Here is a 24,629-nt window from a genome sequence, read left to right on the forward strand (position 1 = left end):
GGTGAAGGCTCATTATCTTTTCGCGTAACGTTAGCTCATTTTGCAGTGTGTGTGTGTTAGCTCATTGTGTGAGTGTGTGTGTGTGTGTGTATGCTAGTGATATAATAATGTAAGTGCATCATTAAGCCGGCATGAACTCCATGGTGTTCAGGGATGAATAGTCTCTCCTATTGCTGCTGTTCTATTTTTTCAGCTATAGTTACATTAATCATTAGTAATGTAGCAGCCTAGTTTTGAATGGCAGGGTCCCTGCTATCACATGTTGATAAAAATATAACATTTACATAATAAAAATCAAATATTGGCTTCCCAAATGCTGTGATAAATTAAGCATGATGAGTTGACTTGAAACTGTTTGATGTTGCACTTTTTATATGTAGAAGAAAAGTTTTGTCATTTTATTTAATCCGAGCCACAATTTGAGGCAGTTTAATGTGGATTAACGTGGGCAGAATTATTATAGTGTTCCCAATTTTAAAAGGATCAAGCCATTGTTTACAAATTTGGTAAATAAATAACCCAAAAATTAATATTTTGTTGTTTTCTCACTGTACTGAAAATTAACCGAACCGTGACCTCTAAACCGAGGTACGTACCGAACCAACATTTTTGTGTACCGTTACACCCTTAGTTATTAAAATTAATTCATAGCAAATAAATGAGTTTCCTATGGGGAACATTGGGAGTCAATCAGCATCTAGGATCAGCTTTGTTGTCAAGGTTGGAGGTTCTGCTAAATATATTACTGTCAGTCCTTACCATTCATCTCCAGTTAAAAAGCTGACTGGCGTGGCTTCTTCACAATTCCACCGTGTCGGTGCAAAGCTGCTGTAAGTCAAATCAAGCCTGTTTTTCAGGTCAACAAAGGGCCGCTCTTTCCGCTCTGTGCGGATATTGCTGCATCCAGACGTATTTTATTGTGACAGAATTTCCACACAGCAGCTGTGGAAAGAATGCAAGTCATTTAAACAAAACGTGTGGCACATAAAAGGATGTACTTTCACATGGTGGCCGCTGTTTAGGATTACTCATAAACAGAGGTAGGTAGTAACGCGCTACATTTACTCCGTTACATCTACTTGAGTAACTTTTGGGATGAATTGTACTTCTAAGAGTAGTTTTAATGCAATATACTTTTACTTGAGTATATTTATAGAGAAGAAAGGCTACTTTTACTCCGCTCCATTTATCTACATTCAGCTCGTTAATCGCTACTGATTTTTATCAATCTGTTAATGCAGACAGACCTTCAAAGTAGGATCTATCACATGCCTGCGTTTCACCAATCAAATGCAGTCACTGGTGACGTTTGACTCCGTTTCACCAATCAAACAGAGCCAGGCAGTCACACTTTTATTTATAAATTTCAACATTTACTAACAGTTGAAAATAATAATCAAAGTACAAAAACAGTACAAAACAGTATAAAAACCGTACAAAACAGCACCAGGGGGTTGTAAATTCGAAGTAACTTAAATAGAATGCAAAAAAAAAAAAAAAAAAAAAATTATATATATATATATATATAAAATAAACAAAGTGCAAAGCCATGGGCTCACTCAATCTCAGTAAATAACTTAAATTTGGAACACAGCATCATCGTTTTCACAGCTTTTTGTTTGTTAGAGGTAGAGTGTTTTAATGTAGAGTTCTAAATCTTTTTTAAAGGCACAAAAAACAGGTCGGGTATTGAGAAACTTACATTTATGAATATAAAACTTAGCCAATAGTATCATGAGGTTGCAAAGGTAAAATTAATTTTCAATTTTTTATTCAATACAGTGTAACATCAAATATATATTATTTAATATATAATATTGTTTTAGTTGCTTAAGAGATATTCCCGGCTCTGAATTTGTTCATTGCTATTTTTATGTTTTTGTGCATTACTTGTTGCCGTCATCATTAAACAAACAGGTTACTCATCAGTTACTCAGTACTTGAGTGTTTTTTTCACAACATACTTTTTACTTTTACTCAAGTAAATATTTGGGTGACTACTCCTTACTTTTACTTGAGTAATACATCTGTAAAGTAACTGTACTCTTACTTGAGTACAACATCTGGCTACTCTACCCACCTCTGCGCGTAGCTGGCTTTTCTCAAATCACGTTCAGAAAAAGTTATCAGGAGGAAAATGCAACAATTATGCAAGGGACTGCAGGAGTCAAAACAAATGACACACACACTGTGTTTCGGACCCCCCCCTCACATTCCAATCAGTTGCTTTCGTCAAAGCTTCAACTGAACACTATCTTTGCTGTCGTACTTCCTAACAAAGATAACACACAATTTTGTAGACAGTACCACTCTGTTTTACGACACCACTCTGCCGACTTTAGTCAATGTTTTATGAATGGCCTTTGTCAGTGGACTAAAGGGGGTGTATCCGACCAATGTCTACTAAGGTGTGTGTTCACTAAGCTTGGTGTTTAGTTAGACTGACTGACCCGCCAGTGCAGACACAAGACAATGAAACCTCTTTTTTGCACCTTTCCCAGAATAAACCCTGGCAGAAGTTGAAGACCATGGTGCACTGGTCCCCCTTCGTCGTGTCTTTCAAGAAGCGCTACCCGTGGGTGCAGCTCGCCGGCCATGCAGGTACGACACACACACACACACACACACACACGAAGCGGGTGCATGACCACCTCCACACACGCTTTAATCTTTAACTGTTTGTGTCCGCCGAACCGCAGGTAACTTCCAGGCCGGGGAGTATGGTCGCCTGTTAAAGCGGTACTGTGAGTGTGAGCAGCAGTGCCTGCAGAAGTTGATGAAGGACACGCTGCGGCCATATGTGCCTGGTTATTACGGCGTGGTGCAGAGAGATGAGCAGGACTATAACCTCATGGATGATCTGCTGGCTGATTTCGACTTGCCCTCCATCATGGACTGTAAGATGGGCAGCAGGTGAGCAATCATGTATGAAATCTGCAGTGAGTACAAGAGAGTGTTTTTCAACCTTTTTTCAGCCAAGGCACATTTTTCGCGTTGAAAAAATGCAGAGGCACAACACCAGCAGACATCATTAAAAAAGGAAACTCAGTTGACAGTAAAAAGTCGTCGTCGCAATTGTTGGATATGACTTTAAAGCATAAGCAAGCATGCATGACTATAGCTCTTGTCTCAAAGTAGGTGTGCTGTCACCACCTGTCACATCACACCCTGACTTATTTGCACTTTTTTGCTCTTTTCCTGTGTGTAGTCCTTTACTTCTTGTCCTGCGCTCTTATTTTGGTGGCTTTTTCTTTTTTTTTTTGGTATTTTCCTGTTGCAGTTTCATGTCTTCCTTTGAGTGATATTTCCCACATCTACTTTGTTTTAGCAATCAAGAATATTTCAGTTGTTTTTATCCTTCTTTGTTGATTGTCATGTCATGTTCAAATGTACATTGTCTTTGCTCCACAGTAAGTCTTTGCTGTCGTGCAGCATTCTGATGTTGTTTACTTTGTAACTGCATAGTTTTCTCTAAGCTTCAATGCCTTTTCTTAGGGCACTCACCTTTTGTTTATTTTTGGTTTAAGCATTAGACACATTTTTACCTGCACACTGCGTCCTGCGGTTTCCGACATCTACAACGCAATTAAGTCCCTGCTGCCACCTACTGATATGGAAGAGAATAACGTGGTTACTCTGCCAAGCTCTAGACAGCACCGACACTCAACAACAACACATCCTTTGCAGACTATAATTACTGGTTTGCAAATCCTTTTTTTAACCCAAATAGGTAAAATTAGATAATCTTCCACACACAGTGGATGAAAAACACTGGTGTAAGATAATGTAACCTTTTATACACTTAATTGTTTGCACTCTAGCCAAAACCCTTAGTTTTTTTTTTAATCCATCCATCCATCCATTTCCTACCGCAAATATTAGGAGCAAAACTAATCTCAGCTCAGTTCAATGCACATGGACATTTAGCTTTTAATAAAGGGGGTTTATGATGAAGTTTGTCTTTTCTGCACTGCTGAATACTGGTGTTAAACATTGCCGAAGCATCAAAGAGATGTTTTTGTACACAGTCTGAATCGATCGGACAGTGTGCAGGTGTACTTAAAGTTGTGACTGGGTGAATTTTTTTAACGTTTATGAAGTTTATTTTTGAACATGTCTGGAAAAGGTTGACGACTTCAAGAAATGTATTCAAACAGTGTACATTTTCAAAAGATACATTGTTATACTATTAGAGAGGGTGGGGCGTAGTTTCATTTGCAATCTGGAAACACCTAAAAAAACCGGAACATCAACATTATTTGATAAAATCCAACACCAAGAATAGACATTTGAAAGGTTATTTAAAATAAATAAAGAATAGTGAAGAACAGGCTGAATAAGTGTAGGTTATATGAGGCATAAATAAGCAACTGCTATGTTAACCTAACATATTATGGTAAGAGTCATTCAAATAACTATAACATATAGAACATGCTATACCTTTACCAAACTATCTCTCACTCCCAATCCATAAATCCCATGAAATCTTATACGTATAGTCTTTCACGTGAATGAGATAAATAATATTATTTGATATTTTACGGTAATGTGTTAATAATTTCATACACAAGTCGCTCCTGAGTATAAGTCGCACCAAACTATGAAAAAAACTGCGACTTATAATCGGAAAAATACGGTACATAATAAAGCAGCGACATACAAATCAAACGTAACGTTGATTCATATAAAAAATGGTTGACTTTTCTTTCATCAGGACCTATCTGGAGGAGGAGCTGATGAAAGCGAGACAGCGTCCACGTTTGAGACAGGACATGTACGAGAAGATGGTCGCTGTGGACCCCGGGGCGCCCACAGTGGAGGAGAGGGCTCAACAGGGCGTCCTCAAGCCCAGGTACATGCAGTGGAGGGAGACCATCAGCTCCACGGCGACCCTGGGCTTTCGCATTGAGGGCATCAAGGTGAGAAGGTTGCACTGCCAAGTAAATGATAAAAATGTTCCAGTCCATCAAGGTGCCCACACGCAAGCACAGCAGTTTATAGGGGACATGTTAGAGAATGTAAAACCCACTTGTTGTTCGTGTAATGGAGGCCAGGAAAGTGTCAGATTTCTGCCGAGTGGCTACCACTCATACTCAACCTCTCAAGCAGACCATGTGGCTTTGTGCCACTAAAGCACACTTTGTCTGCAGGCCAGCTACTTTTCAATGGACCAAGTGGAGGGATCCATCTCATTCATATATACATCATTTATATTCATTTATTCATGGAGGAGACATTTTTGTTAACAAGTTAAAATACAAAGACAAGAATATAAGTTGGTATGATTGTGATGACTTGCATTGATTGGAATCAGACAATTGTGATGAGAACCTCCACTTTTTCAAATGGAGAAAAAAAGTCCTCCTTTCTGTCCAATATTACATGAAAGTGCTTGCTTTTTCTTATTTGTCCAGCTTCCATGCTCCTTTTTGTACACTTTACAAGAAATACATTGGTGGCAAACTCCATAGCTTGCTAGCTTTCTGAGACTTGGGCCTTTTTTTAATATCTGGATATTTTTAGACCATGTGACCATACATCATATATATCTGGATAGTTTGCCTTAGCCTTGAATGAAGACTTGATGCATATAATGACAGCAGTATGATGATTCTATGTGTCTACATTCAAACATTCTTCTTCATACTGCATTCATACATGCTACTTTTAAACTTTCATGCAGAGAGGGAAATCACAACTAAAAGTGTATTTATGAAACAGTTATTAAGCAGTGGCACAAACATTCATGTCATTTCCAAAACAGAAAGTGCAAGATTGTCAGAGACATTTTAAAACAAACTATGAGTGCACTTTTGTGCATGATGTCACTAAGATGACATATCAAAACAACACTAAATTAAAGTGCACTTTTTGTACAGAACGCCACTGCAATAGTTTAAAACAAATAAAGTGCACTTTTGTGCATGATGTCACACAAGATATTTTAATAAGTGTCCAACACAAATGAGCTGTGTAACAGGAAAACAAATAGTGTATGTTCTTTGCTATGTGGTAGGTTCTTGCGGGCGTTATCTCCTTATGTTGTTGACAATTTTTTCATATGGTGTTTATGTGGAAATTGTTGCTTGGGAATTTTGAGGTGTGGCACCGAATGGGTGCGGAGTTTCAAGCACTCTTCATTCTCTAGCGCAGGCGTCGGCAACCCGCGGCTCCGGAGCCGCATGCGGCTTTTTGATCACTCTGATGTGGCTCAGCTGCATACTTGCTGACGCCCCACGATTTTTCTGGGGGGTCCCGGGGCTAACATTCTCCAATTTTCACCCGCACAATAGAATTCTCAGATTTTAACCCGCACATCAATATTGAGGGCGTGCCGTGATGGCAATTCTTTTAGCGTTCTCTACAACATGTCGTCGTGCCCGCTTTCACGCCATGCTATCTGCGGGCCAGCCGGTCACATGTAGCATGCGACTCCTGCTAGCACACGTAACTGACTGCAAGGTGTAATTGGTCAACAGCCACACAGGTTACACTGAAGGTTGTGATATAAACAACTTTAACACTCTTACTAATATGCGCCACACTGTGAACCCACACCAAACAAGAATGACAAACACATTTCGGGAGAACTTCCGCACCGTAACACAACATAAACACAACAGGACAAATACCCAGAACCCCATGCATCCTTAACTCTTCCGGGCTACATTATACACCGCCGCTACCACCAAACATTGTCCCCTCCCCAGCCCCGCCCACCTCAACCAACGCACTTTCTGCCGGTGTTATGTTTTGTTTGTATTTGCCGGTTTGGGGCCAAAATGTGATTGCCGGCCAAAAATGCATTTCCTTGGCGGGAGGGCACACCGCTCACTACTTTAAACCTGCATTGCATGGCCTGGCGTGTCCACAGTGGATTACAAACACTTTATCTTCATCATATTGTAACGCTTCATTAGTTAAGCTTTTATCGTGTCTGGAAAATGACAGCCTGCCTTTTCTGTGGTATCTATGAGATTTAAAGGAGTGTTGTTAGTCCCATGTTGATGTGATAAAACCTCTTTCTTGTTTGGAAGATACACACAACTTTAACGGTTATTTCTTCCTGCACATAATAAATACGTTTAAAGGGTTTGGGTGTAGCCATTTATGTAAAACGTTCATTAAGTGTAATATTGCCCGGCAAAAAGTGATTTAACGTAAAATGTTTATATTTACACAAGCATATTTGACTAGAATACCCTTATGGGCGTTACATATGTCAACATCAATTACTTACTGTACTGTTTACTTGTTGAAATACCCTTTAAATCCTTTTTTGGCAGCAGCAAAGTGGTGGTTTGGGTAGATTTTAGTTCCAAAAAGAGTATTTCAACACGTAGTAGGTACTTGATTTACTTGTTTTTTTTCTTTTGTAGTATTTTTTTAATGAATGAAGTAACGTTTATGACAACCATTTTCCAAAACACAATATAGAATGTGAGATATAACAGGATCATGCATTTTTTTTTTCAAAACGCTTACAAAAAAGTGGGGCCCCAAAAATGTATTGTGGGACCCCATTTTTATGACTGGAAAGTTCCTAACGCCAACACTGGTACCACTGTAAGTCCATTCACAGACTGGCTTTAAACACCTGCTTCTTTTCGCTTCCAGAAAGCCGACGGCACTTGCAACACTAACTTTAAGACCACCAAGCTCAAAGAGCAAGTGATGCGGGCCTTGGAGGACTTTGTGGACGGGAACACTCAGACGCTGGTGTGTTTCCACCCAGACTTTTATGTCACTCATCACTCACTTTTTACCATGACTTTACAAAGCAACTTACCTGGCAGACTTGTAACACTTTCACGTTCTCCTTCATCCAGAAACTTTACCTGCAGAGGTTGGAGGAACTTCGGTCTGTGTTGGAGCAGTCTGAGTTCTTCAAGACACATGAGGTGACACACACACACACACACACACACACACACACACACACACACACACACACACACACACACACACACACACACACACACACACACACACACACACACACACACACACACACACAGAGGTGGGTAGAGTAGCGAGAAATTGTACTCAAGTAAGAGTACTGTTACTTTAGAGATGTATTACTCAAGTAAAAGTAAGGAGTAGTCACCCAAATATTTACTTGAGTAAAAGTAAAAAGTATGTTGTGAAAAAACTACTCAAGTACTGAGTAACTGATGAGTAACCTGTTTGTTTAATGATGACGGCAACAAGTAATGCACAAAAACATAAAAATAGCAATGAACACATTTAGAGCCAGGAATATAAGCAACTAAAACAATAATATATATTAAATAATATATATTAGCTTTTACACTGTATTGAAAAAAATGAAAATGAATTTGACCTCTGCAACCTCATGATACTATTGGCTAAGTTTTATATTCATAGATGTAAGTTTCTCAATACCCGACCTGTTTTTAGTGCCTTTAAAAGAAGATTTGGAACACTACATTAAAACACTCTACCTCTAACAAGCAAAAAGCTGTGAAAACGATGATGCTGTGTTCCAAATGTAACTTATTTACTGAGATTGAGTGAGCCCATGGCTTTGCACTTTGTTTATTTTATATATATTCCTTTTTTGGTCATTCTTTTTCTTTTCTTTCGTGTGTAAATGTGCATTATTGTACACATATAACATGTACTGTAAAACTGATCACACAAAATGGTTGATTGATTTGATTGATTATATGACCGAAATAAACTTATTTCATTCATTCATTCATATATATATATATATATATATATATATATATATATATATATATTTTGCATTCTATTGTAGTTACTTTGAATTTACAATCTCCTGCCGCTGTTTTTTACGGTTTTTATACTGTTTTGTACTGTTTTTGTACTTACTTTTATTATTATTTTCAACTGTTTGTAAATGTTGAAATTTATAAATGAAGTTTTATAAAAGAAAAAAAGGGTGCAGTTAATCACGTGACCGCCAGGCTATGTTTGATTGGTGAAACGCAGTCAAACGTCACCAGTGACTGCATTTGATTGGTGAAACGGAGTCAAACGTCACCAGTGACTGCATTTGATTGGTGAAACGGAGTCAAACGTCACCAGTGACTGCATTTGATTGGTGAAACGGAGTCAAACATCACCAGTGACTGCATTTGATTGGTGAAACAGAGTCAAACGTCACCAGTGACTGCATTTGATTGGTGAAACGGAGTCAAACGTCACCAGTGACTGCATTTGATTGGTGAAACGGAGTCAAACGTCACCAGTGACTGCATTTGATTGGTGAAACGGAGTCAAACGTCACCAGTGACTGCATTTGATTGGTGAAACAGAGTCAAATGTCACCAGTGACTGCATTTGATTGGTGAAACGCAGGCATGTGATAGATCCTACTTTGAAGGTCTGTCTGACAAAACAAAACAAAGCGTGTATTAACAGATTGATAAAAGTCAGTAGCGAGCTGAATGTAGATAAATGGAGCAGAGTAAAAGTAGCCTTTCTTCTCTAGAAATATACTCAAGTAAAAGTAAAAGTATCTTGCATTAAAACTACTCTTAGAAGTACAATTAATCTCTAAAGTTACTCAAGTAGATGTAACACACGCACGCACACACACACACACGCACACACACACACACACACACACACACACACACACACACACACACTGCTAAACCAACCCGTCAGCCCAGTTGAAGATTGTTTGATATTTCCTTATCAGAGTCCATTCTCCAACACCAGGTCTCTCTCTCTCTCTCTCTCTCTGCTTCCTCAGGTGGTCGGCAGCTCGCTGCTGTTTGTGCACGACGCCTCGGGGAAGGCCCAAGTGTGGATGATCGACTTCGGGAAGACCGTGCCCCTGCTGTCCCCCAAAACCCTGAACCACCGGACCCCCTGGGAGGAGGGCAACCGAGAAGACGGCTACCTGTGGGGACTGGACAACTTGATAGACATCTTCAGCGCCATGCTTCCACAGTCTCAGACATCTTGAGCGGGACTTTTTTTTGATGAAGAATGCAAGATTGAACAAAAGTGGAGAATCTGGACTTCCGCTCCACGCCAACATGTCTTTTCTGTTGTGCCGTCGCCGGACTTTTACTGCAAAGTGGAATTTGCCTCTGCTGCATAGGACTACTTGTCTCCCTCTTGTGGTCAAAGGTGCACATTACACTGAGATAATCTGCACAAAAATCTTTTCTTGCTGCCTTGGAGGTTCTTGCATTGAAATCTGCTGCAACACTAACACGCTGGTCAAAAAACCACGTGTCCAGCAACTTGTGTACATACAAATGTATTTAATTTTTCTAACCCTTAACTTCTTTGTACAATACCCGTGCCTGTAATGTTTTTTAAGTGACAAATCCAGCTATTTTTCCTCCCACTAGAAAGATTTTTATACAACAATTAATGAAAGTGAAAGTATGGGGTTTTGGTTTTCCATTATTCTAAATGCAAGCATCCTCAGAAAGCCATGGATCAAAACAAGCCGTGCCTCTTTAGTGTGTTTTAATCACTCAGGTTTACGCGCTCTTATTGCGGTGTTGCTTAACACTTCCAGTGAAAAGGGTGATTTAAAACAACAAATAACTGGAATAAGTGAGTTTTCTTTGTATCCTGATTTTTTTTTTTATCACTGGATTTGCTGGGAAAACAGCAACAATTGCATATGGATTTTAAATGAATGGTCAGTGTCTGCTGTTTCCTTGATTGGAGTCAGTAGAAATAATAATATCTTCCTTTGACTGTTCACTTGTTCCCCGGAATGACTTCTAGTTATCTGTCAAGAGTCATCCTCACCTCTAAAAAGTCCACCTTGTGTCACACTGAGGCATGGTGTTGTGTTTACAAAGTCTTACATGCTACTACTTCTACTCTCATGCATGTCTAACAGTTAACAGGGTTTTTGTTTCTTGTTTTTTCCAACTGGGAGCTTTGTTATGTGAGGAAACTGGATACAGTTTTATTGTATATTCTGGAAAGGCATTTTATGTGGAAAAAGTGCAGCGACGACAATCACTGGTTACATTTTGACATGAAATCCCTGCTTTGTCATGAAGGTCGTGGATTGCAATAAACTGGAAATAAGATTTATATAAGGGTTTTTTTTTCTCTCATTTTAAACAAGACCATATTTCAAAAATAATATTTTGAGGGATTGTAGCTCTTTAAAGGCCAGTATGTTTGCGTAATTGTACTGTAAAAGACAAAAGTACAAATATCATTTTTTTTTAACAAACACATTATCCAACTTTAACAGCGACACGCATTTTGTGGACTTTTACAAAGTAAAAGTTCAATACAATTGTAACCGAGGGTTTATTTATGTCGCCTATAGTGTATAAAACTACACAATATGAAACACGGAGGCTCCAGTTTTACACGAGGACCACTTTATTTCCTCTGTTTTGCATATTATTTTTTCAATATAAACCTTTATTTATAAATTTCAACATTGACAAACAGACGAGAAACAATAGTTTTAATTTCCTCGTTTGTGTTGAAACGAGGACATTTCAACACAAACAAGGAAATTAAAATAAGTACAAAAACAACACAGGCAGTTAAAACAAAAACGTATTAACTTGTCCCCCAAATATACAGAGCCTTACACACACAACAAAACACATCTATATATATATATATAGGTTATATTAGCCTTAATCCATACTTGCCAACTTTGTAGAGATGATTAGGATGCTCAAGTAATGTGTACAAATACTGACTTTAAAAAGTCTTGTTATTTTAATAAAAACAAACATGTCTCATATGGAACAGAGACACACTTCAGGCGTACACACAAACATGCATCCACAAAAATATACGCCACACACACATTCAGCCCCTCCCCCCAAACCAACGCCCTCGACCCACATCCCGTAGGGGTGATGAAAGGATGGTCAGGGCCTGATAGCTGCGGCCTACCACCATGACCCCGCACTCCCTCCCCTCTGTCGCTAGATACCTGGAGAAGTACGTTGTAATATGTATATCGAGGTTTTTTCCCACTCCAGACTGGGCCCCCTTGGGAGCCCATTCTAGATTGTACTTTTTTTAATCATCCTTCCCCAGCGTTTTACCCATTCCCCATCTTTTACAGTCAGCGTTCCTGTTCTGTAACCCAGTACACTGTTTGTTTGTCTCATCTTGAACGGCTTTGAGCTGAAAACAAAGTTGCGTTGTACTTGTCCAATGACAATAAAGACCTATGCTATCCTATCCTATGAGCTTCTTCCGACGGGGTCCTCGTGTGCAGTAACACAGCCTGCCCGGCCAGCCCAGCCTCCACTCCTCCTTCCGGAACCACGTATGTGGTGCCATCGCTGCACCTCTGAGGGTCCATTGCCTTCAGCTGCTCGTTGCTACGGGCCACGCTGTCCCACCCCCACAGCTGGTAGCGTAGACTCTTACCCTGCTTGGCCAGGATGTAGACGTCCCCGGGGCTCCAGCTGCCCACGGCGGGACAGCGGGAGGAAGAGGACTCTCCGGGGAGGTGAATCCACGGCAGGGTGGGGTCGGGCCGAGTCTGTTCTGAGCTGACGCTGCCCGGTTCCACGCCGAGGAGAACACCTGGGTGAGGTAGATGTGTTAAATACCGCGTTTGACCTGTTTCCTCATCTTCTTGGCTGACCTGAAGCCACGGCCCAGTGTGCCCTGTGGCCCCCACGCTGGCAGGGCTCGTGGTTGTAGTCCTCGTCATATCTGGGTGTTCAGTGTCAAGGCTCAAATCATTTCTACGTTGGAATGGTCAGCAGGAGTTATTCATGGAATGTTTACATAGAAAGAAACTGTTTAGTGTGTGAATTTGAATTATATTTATATAGCGCTTTTTCTCAAGTGACTCAAAGCGCTTTACATAGTGAAACCCAATATCTAAGTTACATTTAAAGCAGTGTGGGTGGCACTGGGAGCAGGTGGGGAAAGTGTCTTGCCCAAGGACACAACGGCAGTGACTAGGATGGCACAAGCGAGAATCGAACCTGCAACCCTCAAGTTGCTGGCACGGCCACTCTACCAACCGAGCTATGTCGACCTTCAGAAAGGCATTTTTTTAATATTACGAGAGCCCTCTGGACTTTGTAGGAAATATGTACTATACTGTGCTATATACTAATAAAAGTTTCAATCACATCAATCAACAGCCTTACTCCATTATGACAATGTGAAAAGTGTGTTTGTTTTGCTCATTAATCAACACTAAAGAAGACAAGTATGCAAAGCAATGTTCGGAGACAAAAGCAACACTTCCCATCCAACTTAAAGGAGCTTAAAGTCCTACTGAAATGAGATGTTCTTATTTAAACGGGGATAGCAGCTCCATTCTATGTGTCATACTTCATCATTTCGCCATATTGCCATATTTTTGCTGAAAGGATTTAGTAGAGAACATCCACGATAAAGTTTGCAACTGTCGGTGTTAAGAGAAAAGCCTTGCCTGTACCGGAAGTAGCAGACGATGACATCACAAGTGTGATGGCTCCTCACATATTCACATTGTTTATAATGGGAGCTTCCAACAAAAAGTGCTATTCGGACCAAGAAAACGACAATTTCCTCATTAATTTGAGCGAGGATGAAAGATTCGTGTTTGAGGATCTTGATAGCGACGGACTAGAAAAAAAAACGCGATTGCATTGGGACGGATTCCGATGTTTTTAGACACATTTACTAGGATAATTTTGGGAAATGCCTTATCTTTCTATTGTGTTGCTAGTGTTTTAGTGAGATTAACAGTACCTGATAGTCAGAGGGGTGTGTCCACAGGTGTGTTGACGCCAATGTCTCAGGGGAGTCGACGGCAGCTTCATGGACGACACAAGCTCAGCTGATATCCGGTAAGAAGCCACTTTTTAACCACAATTTTCTCACCGAAACCTGCTGGTTGACATTCCGTCTTGATTCATGTTGGCTTGACCGCGCTCTGATGCATAGTAAAGTTTCACCTCCAGGAATTTTAAACAAGGAATCACCGTGTGTTTGTGTGGCTAAAGGCTAAAGCTTCCTAACTCCATCTTTCTACTTTGACTTCTCCAATATTCATTGAACAAATTGCAAAAGATTCAGCAACACAGATGTCCAAAATACTGTGTAATTATGCTGTTAAAGCAGACGACTTTTAGCTGTGTGTGTGTGCAGCGCTCATACTTCCTAAAAACCTGTGACGTCCTGCGTACACGTCATCATTACACGATGTTTCCAGGACTCCCGGGAAATTAAAAATTGCAATTTAGTAAACTAAAGCGGCCGTATTGGCATGTGTTGCAATGTTAATATTTCATCATTGATATATAAACTATCAGACTGTGTGGTCGCTAGTCGTGGCTTTCAGTAGGCCTTTAAAACATTTGAATGGCAATGTTTACTCTAATAACACAAAGCTGCCATGCAGGCTGTTTGTTTCTTTAAAAAAAAAATAGTGAATCAAAATCAATTATGAATTATTGAGCAATTTAAGGCTCCAATTACGTCTCATTAAATAATTCCACTTGGAGATATTTTGGGGGCAAATGTTAGATATTTTGTGTTTGCTATTTAAAAAACTGAGCTGTTTTTTTTTAAAAGAAGGGCCTAAAACGAACAAACAAAAAACATAAACAACAATAAAACTTATAATTTACAAATAGATCTGAAGTTGATCTCGAGACCATTGTGTTAAAAGTAAACAGTAAAAAAAAATTATAATTTATTTTTAACACTTTAATGAGTAGGACCCTTTTGGATCAGTGTTTTGTTTTTTAAGTGTCATTGCACAAAAAGTAATAGTGAATTAAAATCAATGCTGTTATGAGTTGTTGACCTTTTTCAATCAATCAATCAATCAATCAATCAATGTTTACTTATATAGCCCTAAATCACTAGTGTCTCAAAGGGCTGCACAAACCACTACGACATCCTCGGTAGGCCCACATAAGGGCAAGGAAAACTCACACCCAGTGGGACGTCGGTGACAATGATGACTATGAGAACCTTGGAGAGGAGGAAAGCAATGGATGTCGAGCGGGTCTAACATGATACTGTGAAAGTTCAATCCATAATGGATCCAACACAGTCGCGAGAGTCCAGTCCATTTTTACGGCTCCAATTATTATATAATCTCAAATATTCTACTTAAAATTTTTATTGGGTGGAAATATTGCATATTTTGTGTTTTTTTTTTTACAAAAAGAGCATACAACTTACATCTTTAAAAACGTCACATTGACAGTTAGACCTAATGTTGATCTAGAGCAGGGGTCGGGAACCTTTTTGGCTGAGAGAGCCAAGAAGCCAAATATTTTTAAAATGTATTTCCGTAAGAGCCATATAATATTTTTTTCAACACTGAACACAACTCAACGCGTGCATTTTCAAGTAAGACCAACATTTCTACAGTATAATAGGTCTATTAATCTTTGGAAAGACATTGTTATTCTGAAGCTAACTGTGGAGGGGCGTGGCCTGCGGGCCTGCAGCGAAGCGGGTTGTTGCCAGGGCCGACCTCGAAATCAGCGACAGGTGCGTAGATGGCCCAGCTGGGCCTATTTTCTAATCACCTGTCACTCTGTTTATAAGCAGCAGCCAGGAGAGAGCAAGAACGAAAGAGAAAAAGACAAATGCTGGAAAGCAACTAAGAGACTTATTGAAAAATTGAAAAATATTGTAACCCTGAAACAGGCTCTCATGTCGGTGCTTGGTGGTCTGAAGAACCCCCATGAGGGCGAGCCCCACACTAACCAGTAATGAATAAATTACTTCTTACCATTAACGCAACTTCTTGAACATTAAAATGCACGAGAATGTTTTATATTTTGAACGTTATTTTTGATTACAAGTGGAATTATTCAGTATTTATCGTGTTAAGCAATGTCAGCTCAGATTTATCCGAGAGCCAAATCTGGCTCACGAGCCATAGGTTCCCTACCCCTGGTCTAGAGATTTAAAACTTAAATAATAATAAAAATAATAATTATTATTAACATTTTATCTTTACCAAAAGCCTTTGGGGTCCCCGGGATCAAGCCTGAGTGGAGGCCTAAATGTATATTTTTTATACAGATATTGTATTGGTTTTAAAAATAAATGGCCCCCGCTTGCTTTGATTATTCAGTGTGCGGCCCTTTATTGGAAAAAGTTTGGACACCCCTGTTGTAGACAAATATGTACAAAGGCAATAAGTGTGTTTGTGTCTCTTTGTTTTGTTCAGTTTTTCACCCTCGTCTATTAAGAATGATCAAAGTAAATGGTCAGGCTTACAAGGACGTTCTCTTCATGACTCCGGTGTTGCTTTGGCGTTCTTACACGTCTCAGGAGAACACTAAAGGTGTGTTGTAGCCTTCAGCAAGTGTGCAGGTGTACCTAATGATATGTCCTTCCTCATAGCCCCCAGCAGGTGTGCAGGTGTACCTAATGATATGTCCTTCCTCATAGCCCCCAGCAAGTGTGCAGGTGTACCTAATGATATGTCCTTCCTCATAGCCTTCAGCAAGTGTGCAGGTGTACCTAATGATATGTCCTTCCTCATAGCCTTCAGCAAGTGTGCAGGTGTACCTAATGATATGTCCTTCCTCATAGCCCCCAGCAAGAGTGCGGGTGTACCTAATGATATGTCCTTTCTCGTAGCCTTCAGCAAGAGTGCGGGTGTACCTAATGATATGTCCTTCCTCATAGCCCTCAGCAGGTGTGCAGGTGTACCTAATGATATGTACTTCCTCATAGCCCCCAGCAGGTGTGCAGGTGTACCTAATGATATGTCCTTCCTCATAGCCTTCAGCAAGTGTGCAGGTGTACCTAATGATATGTCCTTCCTCATAGCCCTCAGCAAGTGTGCAGGTGTACCTAATGATATGTCCTTCCTATGCCCCCAGCAAGTGTGCAGGTGTACCTAATGATATGTCCTTCCTCATAGCCTTCAGCAAGTGTGCAGGTGTACCTAATGATATGTCCTTCCTCATAGCCTTCAGCAAGTGTGCAGGTGTACCTAATGATATGTCCTTCCTATGCCCCCAGCAAGTGTGCAGGTGTACCTAATGATATGTCCTTCCTCATAGCCCCCAGCAAGTGTGCAGGTGTACCTACTGATATGTCCTTCCTCATAGCCCTCAGCAAGTGTGCAGGTGTACCTAATGATATGTCCTTCCTCATAGCCCCCAGCAGGTGTGCAGGTGTACCTAATGATATGTCCTTCCTCATAGCCCCCAGCAAGTGTGCAGGTGTACCTAATGATATGTCCTTCCTCATAGCCTTCAGCAAGTGTGCAGGTGTACCTAATGATATGTCCTTCCTCATAGCCCCCAGCAAGAGTGCGGGTGTACCTAATGATATGTCCTTTCTCATAGCCTTCAGCAAGAGTGCGGGTGTACCTAATGATATGTCCTTCCTCATAGCCCCCAGCAGGTGTGCAGGTGTACCTAATGATATGTCCTTCCTCATAGCCTTCAGCAAGTGTGCAGGTGTACCTAATGATATGTCCTTCCTCATAGCCTTCAGCAAGTGTGCAGGTGTACCTAATGATATGTCCTTCCTCATAGCCCCCAGCAGGTGTGCAGGTGTACCTAATGATATGTCCTTCCTCATAGCCCCCAGCAAGTGTGCAGGTGTACCTAATGATATGTCCTTCCTCATAGCCTTCAGCAAGTGTGCAGGTGTACCTAATGATATGTCCTTCCTCATAGCCTTCAGCAAGTGTGCAGGTGTACCTAATGATATGTCCTTCCTCATAGCCCCCAGCAAGAGTGCGGGTGTACCTAATGATATGTCCTTTCTCATAGCCTTCAGCAAGAGTGCGGGTGTACCTAATGATATGTCCTTCCTCATAGCCCCCAGCAGGTGTGCAGGTGTACCTAATGATATGTCCTTCCTCATAGCCTTCAGCAAGTGTGCAGGTGTACCTAATGATATGTCCTTCCTCATAGCCTTCAGCAAGTGTGCAGGTGTACCTAATGATATGTCCTTCCTCATAGCCCCCAGCAAGAGTGCGGGTGTACCTAATGATATGTCCTTTCTCATAGCCTTCAGCAAGAGTGCGGGTGTACCTAATGATATGTCCTTCCTCATAGCCCCCAGCAGGTGTGCAGGTGTACCTAATGATATGTCCTTCCTCATAGCCCTCAGCAAGTGTGCAGGTGTACCTAATGATATGTACTTCCTCATAGCCCCCAGCAGGTGTGCAGGTGTACCTAATGATATGTCCTTCCTCATAGCCCTCAGCAAGTGTGCAGGTGTACCTAATGATATGTCCTTCCTCATAGCCCCCAGCAGGTGTGCAGGTGTACCTAATGATATGTCCTTCCTCATAGCCCCCAGCAAGTGTGCAGGTGTACCTAATGATATGTCCTTCCTCATAGCCTTCAGCAAGTGTGCAGGTGTACCTAATGATATGTCCTTCCTCATAGCCTTCAGCAAGTGTGCAGGTGTACCTAATGATATGTCCTTCCTCATAGCCCCCAGCAAGTGTGCAGGTGTACCTAATGATATGTCCTTCCTCATAGCCCCCAGCAAGAGTGCGGGTGTACCTAATGATATGTCCTTTCTCATAGCCTTCAGCAAGAGTGCGGGTGTACCTAATGATATGTCCTTCCTCATAGCCCCCAGCAGGTGTGCAGGTGTACCTAATGATATGTCCTTCCTCATAGCCCTCAGCAAGTGTGCAGGTGTACCTAATGATATGTACTTCCTCATAGCCCCCAGCAGGTGTGCAGGTGTACCTAATGATATGTCCTTCCTCATAGCCCTCAGCAAGTGTGCAGGTGTACCTAATGATATGTCCTTCCTCATAGCCCCCAGCAGGTGTGCAGGTGTACCTAATGATATGTCCTTCCTCATAGCCTTCAGCAAGTGTGCAGGTGTACCTAATGATATGTCCTTCCTCATAGCCTTCAGCAAGTGTGCAGGTGTACCTAATGATATGTCCTTCCTCATAGCCTTCAGCAAGTGTGCAGGTGTACCTAATGATATGTCCTTCCTCATAGCCTTCAGCAAGTGTGCAGGTGTACCTAATGATATGTCCTTCCTATGCCCCCAGCAGGTGTGCAGGTGTACCTACTGATATGTCCTTCCTCATAGCCCCCAGCAAGAGTGCAGGTGTACCTAATGATATGTCCTTCCTCATAGCCTTCAGCAAGTGTGCAGGTGTACCTAATGATATGTCCTTCCTCATAGCCTTCAGCAAGTGTGCAGGTGTACCTAATGATATGTCCTTCCTCATAGCCCCCAGCAAGTGTGCAGGTGTACCTAATGATATGTCCTTCCTCATAGCCTTCAGCAAGTGTGCAGGTGTACCTAATGATATGTCCTTCCTCATAGCCCCCAGCAGGTGTGCAGGTGTACCTAATGATATGTCCTTCCTCATAGCCTTCAGCAAGTGTGCAGGTGTACCTAATGATATGTCCTTCCTCATAGCCCCCAGCAGGTGTGCAGGTGTACCTAATGATATGTCCTTCCTCATAGCCCCCAGCAAGTGTGCAGGTGTACCTAATGATATGTCCTTCCTCATAGCCCCCAGCAAGTGTGCAGGTGTACCTAATGATATGTCCTTCCTCATAGCCCCCAGCAGGTGTGCAGGTGTACCTAATGATATGTCCTTCCTCATAGCCCCCAGCAAGTGTGCAGGTGTACCTAATGATATGTCCTTCCTCATAGCCCCCAGCAGGTGTGCAGGTGTACCTAATGATATGTCCTTCCTCATAGCCTTCAGCAAGTGTGCAGGTGTACCTAATGATATGTCCTTCCTATGCCCCCAGCAGGTGTGCAGGTGTACCTAATGATATGTCCTCCCTCATAGCCTTCAGCAAGAGTGCGGGTGTACCTAATGATATGTCCTTCCTCATAGCCCCCAGCAAGTGTGCAGGTGTACCTAATGATATGTCCTTCCTCATAGCCTTCAGCAAGTGTGCAGGTGTACCTAATGATATGTCCTTCCTCATAGCCCCTAGCAAGAGTGCAGGTGTACCTAATGATATGTCCTTCCTCATAGCCCCCAGCAGGTGTGCAGGTGTAGGATACGGGATGAGAAGGGGCTGCCTAGCCCACAAGTGTGTTAGAATCCTTGAAGCATGTCCACTGAGTCCTCCTGACAGCAGCTCTGCTTTACATCCACACACTTCCTGGGCCAACAGCGCCATGTTGCCAGCTGACACAGGAGGAGGCAGGTGTCACTTGCTGTTTGCCGCACACTCTTATTTGGCGGCTTACCTGAGAACATTTCCCCCTGTACTGTGAAGCCTCGGCCGCGTGCGGTCTGAACGACGGCGTCCACGTCGACGGCGCCGTGCCGTGTGAGGTGAGCGGCCGCACACAGAGCTACCAGGCCGCACCTGCAAGATGAAGACCAAACATGAGCGTGCAGTCACACCTTGGCAAATATGTGGTGTTGACATCATGAGTCAAAGGTGAGGAGGTGTGGTCAGGACTTACTGTGGACCGTCTTGGATGAGAGAAGGCACGTATGTGTTGATAAGTATCCAGTGGAGGTCTGGGCTGAAACTGAAGCACATTCAAATAACACTTCAACAAAAATAATTGTTGCTTTAAAACTGTGTGTGTGCTTCACAAACAACTCTTCTGGAAATATGTCAACAATGGGAAATTGCATTCAAATTTTAGTTCAGCAAATCTTTGGTTAGTACATGTTTTTTGTCAGTTATTTCACATGTGAATGTCTCAAACTAAAACTATAGGATTGTGATAAAAATACCACTTGATAGAGGCACTGGTGCAACATAATTTAAGAATCAATGTCTTTTAAGAAAATATCTATCATAAACATGTATGTATATATATATATATATATATATATATATATATATATATATATATATATATATATATATGTAGGTGTGGGAAAAATCACAAGACTACTTCATCTCTACAGATCTGTTTCATGAGGGGTTCCCTCAATCATCAGATTTTAATGGAAGCATTCACATACAATGGTTTATATAGGGCACAGAGTGGGTGGGTACAAGCAGGCGTAGGGTGTGGTGATTGGCTCATGTGTTACCTAGGAGGTGTTTCTGTCTATGGCGGCATGTTGAAATGATTTCACTGCGCTTGTTGAGAGATGATAGATCTGGATGATATATAATAAACAGTTTCTCTTTCAAGCATAGGTTGCATCTTTTATTACCACTGTTGTAAGGTGTGCTGGATGCAAGAATTTGCCATGTTATTGAATATTCAACATTATTGTCTTTGAGGTTCCAAATGTGTTTGCTGAGTTCTGTAGAATTCTGCAAAGTCTGGTTTCTAAAGGAGGCCTCCTTTGAGTTCTGTAGAATTCTGCAAAGTCTGGTTTCTAAATGAGGCCTCCTTTAGAAACCAGACTTTGCAGAATTCTACAGAACTCAGCAAACACATTTGGAACCTCAAAGACAATAATGTTGAATATTCAATAACATGGCAAATTCTTGCATCCAGCACACCTTACAACAGTGGTAATAAAAGATGCAACCTATGCTTAAAAGAGAAACTGTTTATTATATATCATCCAGATCTATCATCTCTCAACAAGCGCAGTGAAATCATTTCAACATGCCGCCATAGACGGAAACACCTCCTAGGTAACACATGAGCCAATCACCACACACTACGCCTGCTTGTACCCATTCTGTGCTCTATATAAACCATTGTATGTGAATGCTTCCATTAAAATCTCCTGATGATTGAGGGAACCCCTCATGAAACAGATCTGTAGAGATGAAGTAGTCTTGTGATTTTTCCCACACCTACATATTGCGCTCTACCACGGTATCGAGCACTATTCTCTGGATAATCCAATCAAGACATATATATATATATATATATATATATATATATATGTGTGTGTTTAAATACTGAAAAAGCAGGTATAGGTTATGAATGTGCGCAAGTAAACAAGCTACAGCAAAACCTTTGTTGCATAAATTACATTACAAAAATGTAAACTGCCATAAAGGAGAGGACTTAAAGGGCAGGGATGTAGTCCAAAAGATTGGACTAGATCAGCGGTCAGCAACCCGAAATGTTGAAAAAGCCAAATTGGACAGAAAATACATTAAACAAATCTGTCTGGAGCCGCAAAAAATGAAAAGCTGCAAATAAGTCTTAAAATGAAGGCAACACATGATATAAGTGTCTATATTAGCCTACTATTTATTTTTTCATAACATGGTTACTGCTTTGTGGTGAGGTGGCGACTTGTCCGATTGTAGCTGAGATAGGCACCACCACCCCCCTCGCGACCCCAAAGGGAATAAGCGGTAGGAAATGGATGGATGGATGGTTACTGCTGCCTTGTTTTTCTTGTCATGTTCTTATTTTTACTGTTACATTTGTATTCTTATTAGAATGGAATACAATAGAATAGAATATTACTTTTTCATTTTGTTTATTACTTTTTATTTTTATTGCTATATTTTCTATTGTATTTCCATTTATACCTCCATTAGTTACTTTGTATATCTTTATCTCTATTATATTTTCTATCTACCTATCTATCTATGTGTCGAGGCTGAAGCAAATCTTGGTTGACAGAAATGTTCAAATGTAATATTTATTCTACACATTAGCATCCATTAGTAAATCAGAAGCTACTCAGAAGGTGAGATAACTCCTGGAAATGACTGGCTTGTAATGGCCAAAGGTAGACATGTTGTCTTTAACAACATGACGCACAGACAACTATGAGAAATGCAGCCACTATTACACAAAGATAATGTGTCATGAGACAAGCAAAACTAAATTAAATACAAAAAGGATAAAAGTAAAGGATATTAAACGAGCTCAAATATAGCTACAAATAAGGCATAACGATGCAATATGTACATACAGCTAACCTTAATAGCCTGATTAGTACTCCAACAAGTCAATAACATCAACAAAGCGCACCTTTGTGCGTTCACACACAGCATAAAACCATTGGTGTACAAAATGAGACAAAGAAAGAGTGGAAGATTTTACATGTAAACAAACTATGGTGAGTTCAAAAACCGCCAAAATTAGTAGGACAAAACGATGTTCACCGAATACTCATATTAAACAGTGGTAGTTCTAACAATTGGGAAGGTTTGTGTCATGTTTTCAGGGCTTCACGGTGGCAGAGGGGTTAGTGCATCTGCCTCACAATACGAAGTTCCTGCAGTCTTGGGTTCAAATCCAGGCTCGGGATCTTTCTGTGTGGAGTTTGCATGTTCTCCCCGTGAATGCGTGGGTTCCCTCCGGGTACTCCGGCTTCCTCCCACTTCCAAAGACATGCACCTGGGGATAGGTTGATTGGCAACACTAAATTGGCCCTAGTCTGTGAATGTGAGTGTGAATGTTGTCTGTCTATCTGTGTTGGCCCTGCGATGAGGTGGCGACTTGTCCAGGGTGTACCCCGCCTTACGCCCGATTGTAGCTGAGATAGGCGCCAGCGCCCCCCGCGACCCCAAAAGGGAATAAGCGGTAGAAAATGGAAATGGATGTGTCATGTTTGTCCTTAGACAAAAAACATACTGTAAAACAAAACAAGTATTTTCCCCCATTTTTTTTCCCTTTCTAAAGATGCTCCATGGAGCCACTGGGGAGCCGGGTGTTGCTGACTCCCAGACCAGCTTCAAATGTTAATGCAAAGTGTTCCTCGACACAAGAGGAGCACTCTCGTGTTTCATGGAATTCACTGAAAAAAATGTTTGTCATCCAACTTCTGAACTGAACTAGAGGGGCCCCGCATGGTGTCGTTTCTGGGCCACATTCGGCCCCCGGGACTTGTCTTTGACACGCGCCTGGTAGAAGGAAAATGTTTGAATTGCAAAGATCATGCGATCACCTGTTCTCCCGTTGACGAATAAGCATAAGAGGCTCGGTGTTATCTCCCACAACTGGACTTCTGCTGAGTCCTATACTTTGATACAACTTCTTCTTCTTGCTGTCCTTGTCTGTTGAGCATGGAGGTGCAGGAGGAGGTGCAGGAGGAGGAGCAGGAGGTGCAGGAGCAGGAAGGTGCATGGAGGACCCAGACATGTTCCCAGAGATCCTGACAAAAGAGAAGTTAGGTTGAAATAAAGAAGACAATCTAAAAGAAGATGCAACTTCTCTGCACAAGACACTCTAATAGCCATTAAACTAAGTGGTCGTTCACCTCTCTTTCTGGAATAAACGTCACAGCTAAGTACATGCTGCAGGGCTTCGAAGGTATGCTTGTATATTTCATAACAAGCTTACATAATTTGAGTGAAAGTTGTTGTGAAAATGTTGTTTAACTCACTTTTCAGGCGAGCTTAGCAGCCGGTGGTTATGACCATATTTGGTAACTCTCTTCTTCAGGTTTTTTTTTTTTTTTGAACCAACAGTTTGTCGCCCCTGCTGGTACGGAAGACCAACTTCCGTTCGTTACATTTCCTATTCTTAAATGCAAACCATAAAACGCATTTCGGGCCATTTTTTTTCTATTTTTACATTTCTGGAACAAAAGTTGAACAACTATTAAATGACACCTTTTTTCAAAACGTCAATAGGACTCCTGCTGAAGAAATATGAACCTGGTTCGTGTACTTTCCGTTTTTTCTACCTCAGTTCTGAAACGCAAATCAAAAAATAAAATTGTAACCGAGGGTTTATATATATCGCATATACTGTTCAAAAATAAAAAATAACAAACACGAAGGCTCCAGTTTTACACGAGAACCACTTTATTTCCTTTCTTTTCAAACTCCGCTCCACCACAA

General features: G+C 41.2%; 2 protein-coding genes across 3 annotated transcripts in view; one reads left to right on the top strand and one right to left on the bottom strand.

Moving 5' to 3' along the window:
- The window catches only part of itpkcb (inositol-trisphosphate 3-kinase Cb), a 46,245-nt gene extending 35,176 nt beyond the window's left edge, over positions 1 to 11,069 (top strand). Inside the window, exons 3-8 of the mRNA XM_061878207.1 lie at positions 2,502 to 2,601; positions 2,700 to 2,913; positions 4,715 to 4,919; positions 7,618 to 7,719; positions 7,830 to 7,901; positions 9,749 to 11,069. Coding sequence (XP_061734191.1) covers positions 2,502 to 2,601; positions 2,700 to 2,913; positions 4,715 to 4,919; positions 7,618 to 7,719; positions 7,830 to 7,901; positions 9,749 to 9,964 — 909 coding nt within the window. The 3' untranslated portion in view covers positions 9,965 to 11,069. The remainder of the gene's footprint in view (positions 1 to 2,501; positions 2,602 to 2,699; positions 2,914 to 4,714; positions 4,920 to 7,617; positions 7,720 to 7,829; positions 7,902 to 9,748) is intronic.
- actmap (actin maturation protease) lies at positions 10,335 to 24,629 on the bottom strand. 2 transcript variants are annotated; one of them, XM_061878210.1, is made up of 7 exons: positions 24,170 to 24,629; positions 23,732 to 23,938; positions 20,362 to 20,430; positions 20,140 to 20,261; positions 19,951 to 20,077; positions 12,602 to 12,672; positions 10,335 to 12,540 (listed from the first exon to the last, which is right to left on the bottom strand). In XM_061878210.1, exons 2-7 carry the CDS (start codon positions 23,923 to 23,925, stop codon positions 12,182 to 12,184), a joined length of 942 nt encoding a protein of 313 aa, XP_061734194.1. In that variant the 5' UTR covers positions 23,926 to 23,938; positions 24,170 to 24,629; the 3' UTR covers positions 10,335 to 12,181. The 2 variants fall into 2 exon arrangements, with proteins under 2 accessions (XP_061734194.1, XP_061734193.1); XM_061878209.1 differs by having other exon boundaries at positions 24,044 to 24,629.

This window comes from Nerophis ophidion, linkage group LG18 (genome assembly GCF_033978795.1).
Source record: "Nerophis ophidion isolate RoL-2023_Sa linkage group LG18, RoL_Noph_v1.0, whole genome shotgun sequence".
In the NCBI taxonomy this organism is placed as follows: domain Eukaryota; kingdom Metazoa; phylum Chordata; class Actinopteri; order Syngnathiformes; family Syngnathidae; genus Nerophis; species Nerophis ophidion.